This window comes from Oenanthe melanoleuca, chromosome 1A (genome assembly GCF_029582105.1).
Source record: "Oenanthe melanoleuca isolate GR-GAL-2019-014 chromosome 1A, OMel1.0, whole genome shotgun sequence".
Classification (NCBI taxonomy): Eukaryota; Metazoa; Chordata; class Aves; order Passeriformes; family Muscicapidae; genus Oenanthe; species Oenanthe melanoleuca.
In genome coordinates this window covers 7,272,803-7,285,032 of record NC_079334.1, presented here as the reverse complement: position 1 = coordinate 7,285,032, position 12,230 = coordinate 7,272,803, and the positions used below count along the sequence as shown (strand labels likewise).

The 12,230-nt window shown below is 39.5% G+C and overlaps 1 protein-coding gene across 9 annotated transcripts in view; it reads left to right on the top strand.

The window, feature by feature from the left end:
• Positions 1-271: 271 nt before the first annotated feature.
• Positions 272-12,230, top strand: part of ABCC9 (ATP binding cassette subfamily C member 9) — a 69,409-nt gene continuing 57,450 nt past the window's right edge. For 2 of the 9 annotated variants that reach the window (XM_056516412.1, XM_056516409.1), the window contains exons 1-4: positions 273-443; positions 6,924-7,027; positions 8,521-8,686; positions 12,020-12,161. In XM_056516412.1, the coding sequence (XP_056372387.1) occupies positions 8,542-8,686; positions 12,020-12,161 (287 nt within the window). In that variant the 5' untranslated portion in view covers positions 273-443; positions 6,924-7,027; positions 8,521-8,541. Of the gene's footprint in view, positions 444-869; positions 1,073-1,810; positions 1,855-6,923; positions 7,028-8,520; positions 8,687-12,019; positions 12,162-12,230 lie in introns of those variants that run through there. The other 7 variants (XM_056516408.1, XM_056516405.1, XM_056516410.1 and 4 more) reach the window with 6 other exon arrangements.

Genomic DNA, 12,230 nt, shown 5'->3' with positions numbered 1-12,230 from the left:
TCTCTGCAAGCCTGCCAAAAGTTAGACTACCTCGTCTATAAATCAATTACTTCAGAATAGCCATCTGCTAATAGTCCATGTGCTGCAATGCAGCTTCTTGGAATCTTCCTGCTCCAGAGAGGGGAAAAATGAAAATAAAAGCAAGCAGAAGAAATCCCAAGGGACTGTAGCTTCAGGAGGCAAAAAATTGGTGCTTTTTGCTTGCCTGTCTCTTCCCAGTTTCCTGCCCCCTTCAGCGTATGAGCAAGGCAAGAAGAGTTTGTGCACTTTGGAAACTCGATAGGAGGCAGCAGCTGATCTTCCCATCACCAGCCTAAAAATAATCCACTCCAGGGCTTGGAGCGGCTTCACTAAGTGGAGGAAAATCCTGCCATCGGGATGATATTGATCACATAGCACCGAGTGACACTTTGGGTTGGTATTTTGGGGTTGTGTTTACAAAGGTAAGCTGCAGAGTTTGATCTAACATTCAGCAACCAAACGGGGCATGCGATGACCCTCCCCCCATTATCTCCCACTAACCACCTCCTCCTCCTCCTTCCCTTTATATCTGTGGGACAGGGCTGCTCCTCGTTCTTTCCTGGGATTACAACTCCAATCTCTTTTTCCTTTTCCATTCGCAGGCGTTCTCAGCCTTTACCATCCCCTCCTGCTGATGTTTTCTTTGCTGCTGTTCACAGGGTTACGTTTCTTTTTTTAAACTGTCCTGTCTTGGCAATGTGAAGTCGAAGGTTTTACAGCAGGCAGCGTAGCACGCTGGTGTTGGGGATCGCGTTGTGTGGAGAAGCTTTCCAAAACAGAAAGAAAAAAAAAAAAAAAAAAAAAAAAAAAAAAAAAAAAAAAAAAAAAGCGATGTCTTTAGATGTGTGAGACCACTGCAGATGTTTGTGTGAAATGCTTTGCAGTGCCAACAGCCTGTTTAGCACCACTGCCGTTGTGATTTTCCCTGTGTTTGGAGCCTGATCCAGAAGGCTCCCGAAGTCAATGAGATTCCTTGCATTGACTTCAGCACCGTTTGGATCAGGCTGTGGCACACGGCTGTTAGCGCTGCGAATGCTGACAGGCACCAGAGGTAATTCATCATCCTGAGGCCCAGGGCAGCTGGGGCAGCTTAGCAAGGAAGAGGGGTCTGTGGAGCTTAAATAAGGAATAAAAGGAAAGTTGTATTTTGTACCGGGTCATTTTTGATGAAGTAGATTTGAAGGGGACAGTGCTTTCTGCCGTTGCCTCAGCAGAGCTCTTTGCAAGACTGGAGATCACATAGGTTGGGTGAGAGTGCTTTTAGGAAAGTAAGAAAAGCAAACTAGAAGGGTTAAACCTAGAAAGGAAAAAGATTCAGAGCTCTAACCTAATATCTGTAGAAAACCTCAGACTTAGGCCTTCCATTCAAAGCTATAAATTAACCTGGAAAATTTACTATAGAAAATTCTGTAAGGAAAGGCAAATTTTACTTTTGTGATTTATTCAGAAGATAAGAACTAAGTACTTTTGTAAAACTCAGAGTATTTTCTTCACCCTGCACCTATATGCATACACATATGTATATACATACATGTTTATATGTATATATGGGCATATAATGCACAGTATATGTAAGACCAAAATGAAATTTAATCTGAACTGAGACACAAGTATGCTCTGTAAACAGATATATTTCAATTAGGAAGTGCAACTATCAATCTATATCTTTATTTTTTATTTTTTTTTTAAGTATGGACAACAGAACTACTGCAATAAACATTTTCAAAATATTCTTATTCCCCCAAACAAGCTCCACCTGAGGAGTGTACTTATACTCTTTTTTTTGTAGTCATAAGTACCTTGCAGAGCATGACGATCAGAGTGATAATTCAGGTAAGATGAAACTCTTGAATATGAAGATTTTTAAGTCCACTTTAAAAGACCCTTAAGGTAGTTAAAATGTCTTAAATTAGGATTCTTATAGTTTTGTACTTGGTGAGGATGTTCTCATAATTTTAATGGAAATTTAGATTATCTACCATTTTCCCATTGTCTTCTTCAGAATTGCTTATGGAAAATATATCTCATGAACTGGCTTAGTGCCCTGAGAATCCCCATTTATGCTTGTTAAAATGAGATTTGTGAGTGTTTAGGTTCAATGTTTTGTCATTTCCATGTTTACAACTTTGACCTATTTTCTTTCTTCCCAAAACTTCTCTTCACTGTGAATTTTTTTTAATGAATCACTTTTGTGCTGTTTTCTGTTTATTCTCTTATGACTGTGTCTGTCCACCTTAGCCTAAAACCAGGAAGTCTCAACTTGCCAGTAATGGAGATCTTAGCATAAAAATTTAAATGCTTAAAGGACACGAGGGTTTTTTTAGCTATTTCATTGGAGGGTGAACTGCTGTTCAGACAGTTCACATCCTCATTAAAGTAAACCAACAGGGAATCAAATTCCCAAATGATGTAAAGAAGAGCTGAAATTTGCCTTCCACTGGTACCAACATGGGCCCATCCTCCTGATTGTTCTTTCCATTCCCCTGCTCTGTGAAGTTTGGCTGATGGCTTTAGCTCACACTATTCAGCACAGGTCATTCTCAAAGGGAGGATAAAACACCTCTGAGAATCTCTGACTAGTTGTGGAGTTCATAAAGACAGAAGTTAAAGTGGGTAATTGGACAATAACTTAGAAAGATGAAGGCCTTCCAGCCTCCAAGTGTTAAAACAAAAAATTACCTGGCACTTGGCACTCCTGCTGGGTTTCTGAATGTAGCTGGTGTCCTCAGATGGCACATGCTTGTTATCAGGTGATCTTTGTCCCATTACAACATTTCCATGTCTGAAATGATAGATTAAACTTAGCATGTTTCATTTTTATAAAGTATAACATTCCTGCTATAATTCAGTAAAGCAAATTGTGATGCACCCACTTTGGTGCAATTACCCCAGCACAACTTGTTGGCCTACTGTGTTCAACAGCAAGTGAAACTTTCTCTGGGAAAGCCATTTTTTGTAATGACTATGAACAACATTGTCTTTTAATATGAGTTTATGAGCACCTCAACAGTTATTCTGAATGGCTTCTACTACCTAATGAAAAGTAATGCTCATGACTGCAGATGAGCAACAAATTTCAAAATAACTTGCTACCCCTTTGTCTGTTTTCTCCAGAATATTCACTTTTAGGTTACACAATTTCTTTTTTCAATGTGGCAGTTAGACTGCTCCCATTTTGTACAGATGTTGCTGTTTGCCAGTCAAAGCCATCTTCCTGTAGAGAAGCTTTCAGCTCCAAAGATTCCAACCTGAGCATGAGCTTAGAGAAAAGGTCAGTCCATAAGAGGAGGCCTTTGCTTTCCAGTGCCTCTCCCTTCCTTTATCCACAGAGAAAGTTTTGCTAAGAGGCTGGTGGACATTTCTCCACTATTATGTCCTTGAGACAGTCCTGCATGAGCCAGGGAACTGAAGTAGGGCAGCTGCAAAGCTCAGCCCTGATGTTGAGCTTGATGTGAGCAGGGGTTATCTTGGGAACAGCACCACGCTGATTAGGACTGCTAATTGTGAGAGTGAGCTGTGTTTGTGTGGCTCTGCTGGACTGTGAGCCCACAGCAAGGCAGGCAGACTGCTGAGGGTGATAAACCACCTGGCTTTGCTGCTTAATTCACCTGTGCACCCTTCCAGGCAGTGCTGTTTCCAGTGTTCCCAAGGAAGGGTCCTGGCAGGTGTAGGAGGGCAGCTGCTGCTGTGCAATGCAATAATCTCTCTGAGTTGGAGGATTAAAGGCTTTAATCTCTTCCATCCCTGTTACAACAGAAATATCTTTGAATTTCTCCCCCTTTGGCTCTGCAGCCCAGTTTTACCTCTTTGCTCTGTGGCCTAAAAGATGCTCCTCATCTTTGGGAAGGAGAAAATGACCCTTGGCCACAGGGTGGGAAAACTTGAGTCAGCTCTGTATTCTGATTTGCCTTCAGCATTACAGGTTTTGCTATTCTGTGTGATCAACATTCTGTCATTTTTTTTGTGGGAAAAACAGAATAAGTATTCAGTGTATTTAGTGCATTTGCATAGTGTGGAGGGAAACAAACTGCACTTCCTCACATGGGCAAGATACCTGTTTTTCCCTCTCTACAGATGTAGTGCTGACTGAAGCCCTGTATTTGCCTACTAGAAGAGTAAAAGCCAAGGGAAGAATAGTTTAATAGTTTAATTTTTATTCAGGGAACCAAATTTGATCAGTGATAAGTCATAGAAGTGTTCCATCTTCCTTTCCTGCTGCAGTTTTCAATGAGTTATAACAGTAAGCACAACTGCAATTCTTCAGTTCTTAATGTTTTGGCTTTGTTGGGTTTTTGTTTTTATTTTGGTTTGGTTTGGTTTTTTTAATTTTCATTTATTGTTCTTAATTTTCACATTTCATCTCATTTCATGAAATCTTATGGTTGTACAGAAAAAAGGGAATGTTGCCTTTTCATGCTTTCCCTGGGTAACTGCAATCAAGATTGTTTTAATTTCCAGGCTGTTTTTTGAGTGAAAGCTTTCAAAACTAGGACTTGTTAAAAGCCAGTGTAGCTGAGGCCTTTTAAAACTCTTTAAAATTCTTAGAATTATTAAAGATCTCTTTGACTTTAACTTGCAATACTGAAAGATTGTTAAAAATGCAACCTTGATTATTTAATTAGTCTGAAGCTTACATCATTTGGTGCCCTAAAAATGTGTCCTTCTGTAGCTACACTGAACTTTCCAAACATGGGATCTGAAGGTGGGCACAAGAAATTTTGTCATTATATTACCAAATTTTTATTTGAAAAAGATTGAAGACTGCACTGTTTTCTTGGATGAGAGATTGCATCTGAAAACTTGTCATGGTCCAACTCCTGTTATTTTTGGTTGAGCTGCAAAAGTATTGTTGAAAAATGCCCTGTACTGTCTAGAGAAATTAAGGATTTGTTTGTCTGCCCTAGGGGCTTTTCTTTCTGTCCTTCTTTGGAGAAGAACACAACTTGTTAAACTTTGAGGTAATGAAAATGAACTTCTGGAGGGATGCCCTGATACTGCAGAAAGTAATGGCTAATTTCAGCTTCAAACCAAAGGGCACTGACTGTAAATGCAAAGCATCCCCCCTTTGATATCAGCAAAACTTCATCCACTATATTTCCCTTATCTAGGAAACTTGAGCCAAGAGGTAGGAACTACATTTCATGTTTTATTCCAGGGAGTGATGGATCTGTGCATCTCTCCAGCTCCAGAGTCTCCTCTGTATCTAAGTTTTCCAAAAAACAGAGCACGGTCCAAGACACAAAACTATGGAGGGTGTGTGAGATCAGCCTTCAGAACCAGAAATGGGTGGGAAGGGAAGGATGGAGTGGTTCCTGTGTCCCCACAAGGCACACTGAAGATGACATAATTTCTCTCATTATTAGAGCTCTAAGATAATGCAGGGTGTTTTCATACACCATTCTTGAAGATCCAGATACTGCCAGCAGCAGAAGGTGTTATGAAATTTGGGATATGCCAACAGATGCAGAACATGAGTCCTCCACTTCCAGCCACAGCTCATTCCCAGAACAGTGGAGATGGAAAAATGGGTGGAAGGAGGGAAGAGAGGAAGGAAGGATCACTGGACTATTAATACTTCCACAGTTCTTATCTCCTCTATTCCCTCTCAGTGCCAAACTGTACTGGATGTGAGTCCTGAGCTGCTAAATAGGGAAGTTATACATTTTATGATTTGGCAATTTATGATACCAAAGTTGCATTGGGGCAGCACAGCATCACAGCACTGATCAGAATAATTTTATAAATTTTAAGCCTGTGGAAGTTGAATGAACATGGTCACTGGATAAACTGATTCATGATGAAGATTTCTTATCAAAAATCTTAGGAATTTAGTGTCAATTACCCTATTTCATTTCATTTGCCATATAAGCTTTTTTATTTTCTGGGAATTTTTACAAACTAACCAACCTAGGCTTGATTTTCTCTTTTTAAGAGTAGGCAATGAAAGCCTAGTTCTCTTTTTTTGAAATTAACAGAAATATTGTGAATAGACTGCCCTTACCTTCTCTTGAAAAATATCACCTGTGTCCTGGGCACTGTCTCTATATATCAGTATTAACTAGTAGGACCAGGTTCTTTTCTCAGTCCTGGCAATGCTCAAAGGACAATTGATTTTAAGAGTGTTACTGGGAATACTCCATCACAAAACTAGGCACAGATTCTTGTGAAGATTCAGATGTGATTCTTCAAAGATGCATCTTCCACTAGAGCTTTCAGCAGCTATTGTTTGAGTTGTGATAGGAAACCTCTGCAAACCGATGGTGGTCTCTATTTGGGAGAAAACACTCTTCCTACAGTTAATAGTCCTTCACTTGAACATTTGCTGCCTCTATTCTATTTTCCTCCTAAAAAAATGGGAAAAAAACAACAGTTTCCTTAGCTTCCCTTGGATGTGGTTTTCATGCTTTCTCCCAGATTGATTTTTGACTAGAAGCCAAAAGCTACACAGGGAGTCAGTGACTGAGTGCTCATCTGAACCCAGGATTCTCCTGCCTTTCAGTACCACTCCAACCACTAGACCACAACAGCATCTTATGCTGCCTCAGAAGAGAGTCATCCTTGTGGGAAAGGGAGGAAAATTCCCAGCAGAACTCCCTTGGACTTCTGACCTTCGATAAAAATGAGGGAACAGCACTTCTGATTTTCAAGAGATTACCATTACCATTATGTTTCCTTTAAAGAAGACATGTCAAGCTTTCACAAATTAAACCCAAACAACCTCTGTGTAGTTTTTTTTAAGTTCCTTATTTGTTTTGCTAATAACTCCTTGATATATTCAGACAGATCCCACATTAACAGAAGGCTTATTTTTTTGTTACTAGCCTTATGCATTTATGACTGTATTTTGGTAGAAAAATAAAAATTATAGAATGGTAGTGGTCATATCACTCTATTCATTATAGAGAATGGGTCAAAATCTCCATCAAATTGTGTTACAGCACATGGACTGTTAGCAGATGGTGGTTACTGAAGTCTGAGTTGGTTGACCCTCAGCTTTTGCCTCACAGTGAGTACATGAATGCAAGTTATGTGTAACTGCTGGTAAATCTCAGCCATAAACTGCTGATATATTTGGGAAAGGGAGCACATTTATCACACTCTTTTCAAAGAAACTCCTCTTCGCTGATGTGTTTCGATATGGGCTGTGCTTTTCAGACCCAGAAAGAGCTTGGTTAAAAGCTAACGGGGATTTAGCAGAGGTTGAAAATGCTTCTTTGAATTCTGTGTTTGTGTGAACATCTGCATGTTTATTCTGTCTCTAAGGGACTACTTGTGTAGTTTATGCTCACCTTGTTATGATTACCTTGTTTAAACAACTTTAGAACTAATCTGAACTATTTGAGAAAAGAAAGAAACCTTTTTCTCCCCATTCAACAGACTTTCTTTTTGTTTTTAAACTGCATTTATGCATTTTCTGCATCCCTATCTTGTTCTGATTCTGCAAAACCTATGAATGCCAATGTTCTTGCAGACAGATGCTTTGCTGGATTAAATATATTCCTTCTATTTTAGCACATAGAATTTGAGAAAAGAAAAAGGTGTGGATAAATGAGTTTCCACAACTTATTCTACAGCACTATGTTGCTCTGTGTAAGTCTCAAGCAAAGAGATGAGCAAGGGAAGACTTTGTTTGCAGTCCTGTTTCATTTTCTTGTAAAGAAGACTGTAAAAATAAATGATGCACAGGTTGATTTAAGCCAGAACCTGGCCATATCTCTGTGTTGCTTTATGGCCCACACTCTGCAAGCATGAACACAGGAGCTTATCTTGGTGTAGAGAGAAAATATCACAAGAAATCATGGAAGTCAGAGGCTGCTGGGATGAGTCTAAGCACATGTATAAAGGTTTTCAGGATCAAATATAAATGCTGATTTACTGCCTAGGCAATCTTCAGTACCACCTACTTTTGCTAAAAGTTCCTTATTTATCTGTAATGTCTCGTGTGTGGTCATTGTTCTATGTGACAATGAAGAAATACAAAGTATCAGTGGCAAAGCTGCCAGATCACAAATACCAAAGGTTCAGGGTTTGCACTGGGAATGCAGTGCAACAAATTGTTGGAGATACTGCACAGACAGTGTTGGCTCACCAAAGAAACGGCAACATACAGGTCAATTTATGTCCATTTGGGTTTTATTATGAGAAATGGAACTACTTATTTTTCAAATCTTCTACCTGCTTTCTTTATATTCTCACAGAGCTTTTGCAGCATAGTGTTTGTGCCTATGAGCATTAGAAGTTACAGCATAATGTATTTAAAAATAGCACTTAAATAATGAATGCAGCTAAATATAAACAATATTATAAAAATATAAATAATACTAATGTCATATAAACACAACCTTCTAATGTACTTGTATTTGCCTTAGCCAGAATAATTTCCAAAATACAACTGTGTTATTCTCTATGGGTTCTTCAGTGTGCTCCTTCCCTGTCTCTTTATTATATTTATTTTGTCTTTAGCACTCTTGGTAGTCAACATTTCTCTCATTTCTGTAGTAGCCAGACCCTCTGGAAGAGATGAGACTCGCATTTTGTGGCAATGACAATGCCTCAGCCTACAACATCAGTGCTGGTGTCCTCAGGAACGTCTGCTTTGTGGATGCCCTCAACCTGGTCCCTCATGTCTTCCTGCTGTTTATCACCTTCCCAATTTTGTTCATTGGTGAGTTATTCCCTGGAGCTCTGCCATCTTGCAAGCACTCGAGCATGTGTTTATACTCATGTTTGCATGGGCTTGGTGAAACCATCGGATGCTTTGGATTTATGAATTCTGAAAAAGAAGAGGCAGAATGGCTTCACCCGGAGGATGTGAGGCCAACCCGCTGAAATGTGGGAATTTTAGATGTAAATCTGAGCTAATCAGCATGAAGAGATGGATGAGAGCCAGAGAGATCAGATCCAAATGCTATGAAACTTCTCTTCACATTTGAAACTGGCAACTTGCAACCTCTGTTATTATTAGAAGACTTAGAGTAGTGGGTCTGAGTTACCTTGAAGCCACATGAATTACAGAGAATATCCAAAATGTTCACCTTGGATATAAGGCTGGGACAGGTGTAGGAAATATTTAAAATAGAATAATTGCTTCTTTTGCCAACATTTGCAAACAAAAGTAGAGCAGAGATAACAGAGAATTTTTTTTTTCCAAACAGGAATAAAAAATAAATGATAAATCACTCTTGAGGAATTTAGGACAGTGGGGGGGCTCTAAGTCACATAGTCTTGTAAAAAAAACCATTTATGCTAGTACTCTAATGATAATTTTTTTTACAGTTGTCTTTTTATCCTGGTGAATTTGGAGTGGTGAAATAAATACAATTGAATACTTTTACAGATAGGTCAAACAGTGGCATTCTAACTGATTATAAGAGATTAAGAAACTTGAATTACCATCAAAAATATTAGTGAAAATAAATATTCTCCTGACAACTGCATGAGAAATGCCACGTCAGTTCTCCCATGTTACCTTCCTAGTGTTGCATGTGTAGATGGTAATGCATTTCTTCCACAAGGGAGATTTGAATTTAGGACTGTATTTGAATATGAGATTTAAGGGCTTTTATAATGCAAAAAGACTCCAAAGCAGTTGAATAAAATGCTACAGGAATCTGTGGGCTAAGACACTCTGTACCTAACTGTGACATGATCCAGTGACTAAAAACTAAATAAATAATTAAGCAAGAGAATAAGAAACAAATTCTAACAAATTATAAAGACTAGAAAGAAACTCCAGGGTTATGGAAACTCTCTCTAACAGTGCTGGATTTTTACCTCAGTGCTGGCTTTTCCTTCAAGGTGAGATGCAAACTATCCTTGAAGTAAAAGCTTTGTGCAGAAGTATTTCATGGAAGTACAATCTGAGATCTGAGGGCAGAGAGAATATTTTAGAACACTCAAGTGCTGCTTCAATTTTTTTAGTTATTAGCCAAATAATTTTGAAATAGTATTGCAGCTGCTGAAAATTCCCTCTGTTTTGTAACAATTTTAGGAAAAAATATAATATTTTAAATAGTATATTATATATGTAAGTATGTAATTCTTTTTTTCTATTTTGTATGTTAGTTATCAGGGAAAATAGTTGTTGCACAGTGCATTAAAAACCAATTAGAGTCCATGGTATAGACAGACTCCAAACCAGAAATTTGGTGATGAGCTGTGTTTGTGCAGATGTGTGAGCAAAGGAAAAATGAAAAGAAGCTTGGGAAGAGACAAAGACAGGAGCAAGGTCAAAGAAAACCACATTAGATTAGGAAAGCCTTAGAGAACTATGGAAAATGCTTGAGATAGCTATGGAGAAGAGAGAATAATTTGTTCTAGCAGTATTTTATATCTTAAACAAGGATGAAATGGTGACATGCTGACAGTTTCCAAGCATGAATAAACTTAGGGTTTGGTTTATGTGTTCCTGAGCCACTTCTAAACACTATCAGGTGCTGCGTCCTTGTGTAGCACATCGTGGCTTTTAAACTGAATTTGTTTTGTTTCCTTTTGCCTGGTTTCTTTTCTTCCCCAAAAGAAGCCTCTTGGGGAATTCCAGGAGCTGCCTTATGGCAAGAGGGACTTTTGGGGTGACTTAGGAGAGCCCTGTAGCTGTGTGGGAGTGGATGGAGGCCAAGGCTCGCTGCCATGAGAAGCCAACCAGCCCTGGCACCTCCCTCACATCCTCTGTGTCCCACTTCTTGCTGGCCTCAGAGGAGATCCTGCCTGGAAAGGGCAGGTGACACAGGAGGTGATGCCATTATTATAAATGAGAAACAAAGTCTCTATATTCAGCAAAGTTTAGATTGGTTTATTTTATATAGACAGAGCAAGCAGTGCTTGGAATGCATGGGGGTCACCGCCCGCTCCAGGCTTCCACTGAACTTGGTTTGCAGCTCCCTTTTTATAGGATGGTTTTCCTTGTAGTAATCAATAATTGTTATTGTTTTGTTGTCATAATCCTGCAAGGTAAGCAGTGGTGGTCAAAGAAACTTCCAAACTTCCGTGGGACAGCTCTTGGGACAATTGGTCATGGAACCATCTGGTCTTGGTAGATAAAAAGCAGAAGAAGTGGGAAGTCTGATCTTTAGCAGATAGTTTGTGATTGATCACACAAAGGCAGGAAATCTGATTCTGCAAAAAAACCTTTCAGACTTATGGAAAACCCCTTTTTTTTCTTTTACAAACTGGTATACACAATATTCATAACAGGGAGATTTAAACAGAGTGGGTTTAATCATATATTTCCCTTTATCTAGGTCCACGTTCTTTTCTTATTTTACGTATTATGGTTTATCCAAACTCCAAAACGTCTATGATCAACACAAATCATTTATCCATGGAAATCGGCTTCAAGTTTAATTAGTTGATTAATTAGTTGATTAATTAGTTGATTAATTAGTTGATTAATTAGTTGATTAATGAGAGTCCTGGCACCGTGCTGGGAGCTCTGCAGGGCCCGCGGTGCTGAGGCCTGCGCGGCCGGGCTGCGCCTGAGGGAGGGAAGCTGTGACATCGCCCTTCAGCCTCCACACAGACTGTGCTCCCAAACAGGCCTGAAACAGATACTAAATGTTACTTGTTTCAAGTAAATGCATCTCTTCAAGGCCTCATTTGAGGATGGAACTTTTATATCAGTTGGGAATTTTTCCTGCTGTTGTTTGTGACTGTGAAAGGCGTGAGGACGCCGTCACTTCAGATCGGTCAGTCCCTGCTGTCTGAGGGTGTCGCTTGGGATGGTTTTATTGTTGTTGTTTTCTTATAATTTTTCTTGCCCAGGAATGGCTTTTCCTTGATTGTAATTTGGAAAAAGTGTTGTCTCATTGTCTTCAGGGTTTGATTTAAATTACAGGGCAACTGAGTCATACCTGGCTCATCTTTTTAGTATCAACATCCCCTGTAGTGTGTAGGGGGTTTGTATCAATTGCATATAAGTGTGGCCCAGAAAACTGATAACCAGATCAATCACTGATTTGCTGTGTGATAACCTTTCTCTTTCCTTGCCACCATTTCCCAGGCTGGGGAAGCCAGAGCTCCAAAGTGCAGATTCACCACAATACCTGGCTGCACTTCCCCGGGCACAACCTGCGGTGGATCCTGACGTTCACCCTGCTGTTCGTGCACGTCTGTGAAATAGCAGAGGGGATTGTTTCTGACACGTGAGTGGCACAGTTTGGTGGATAACCATGCTAATTGCATTAGTTAATGAACAGTGTTAATGTCTGATG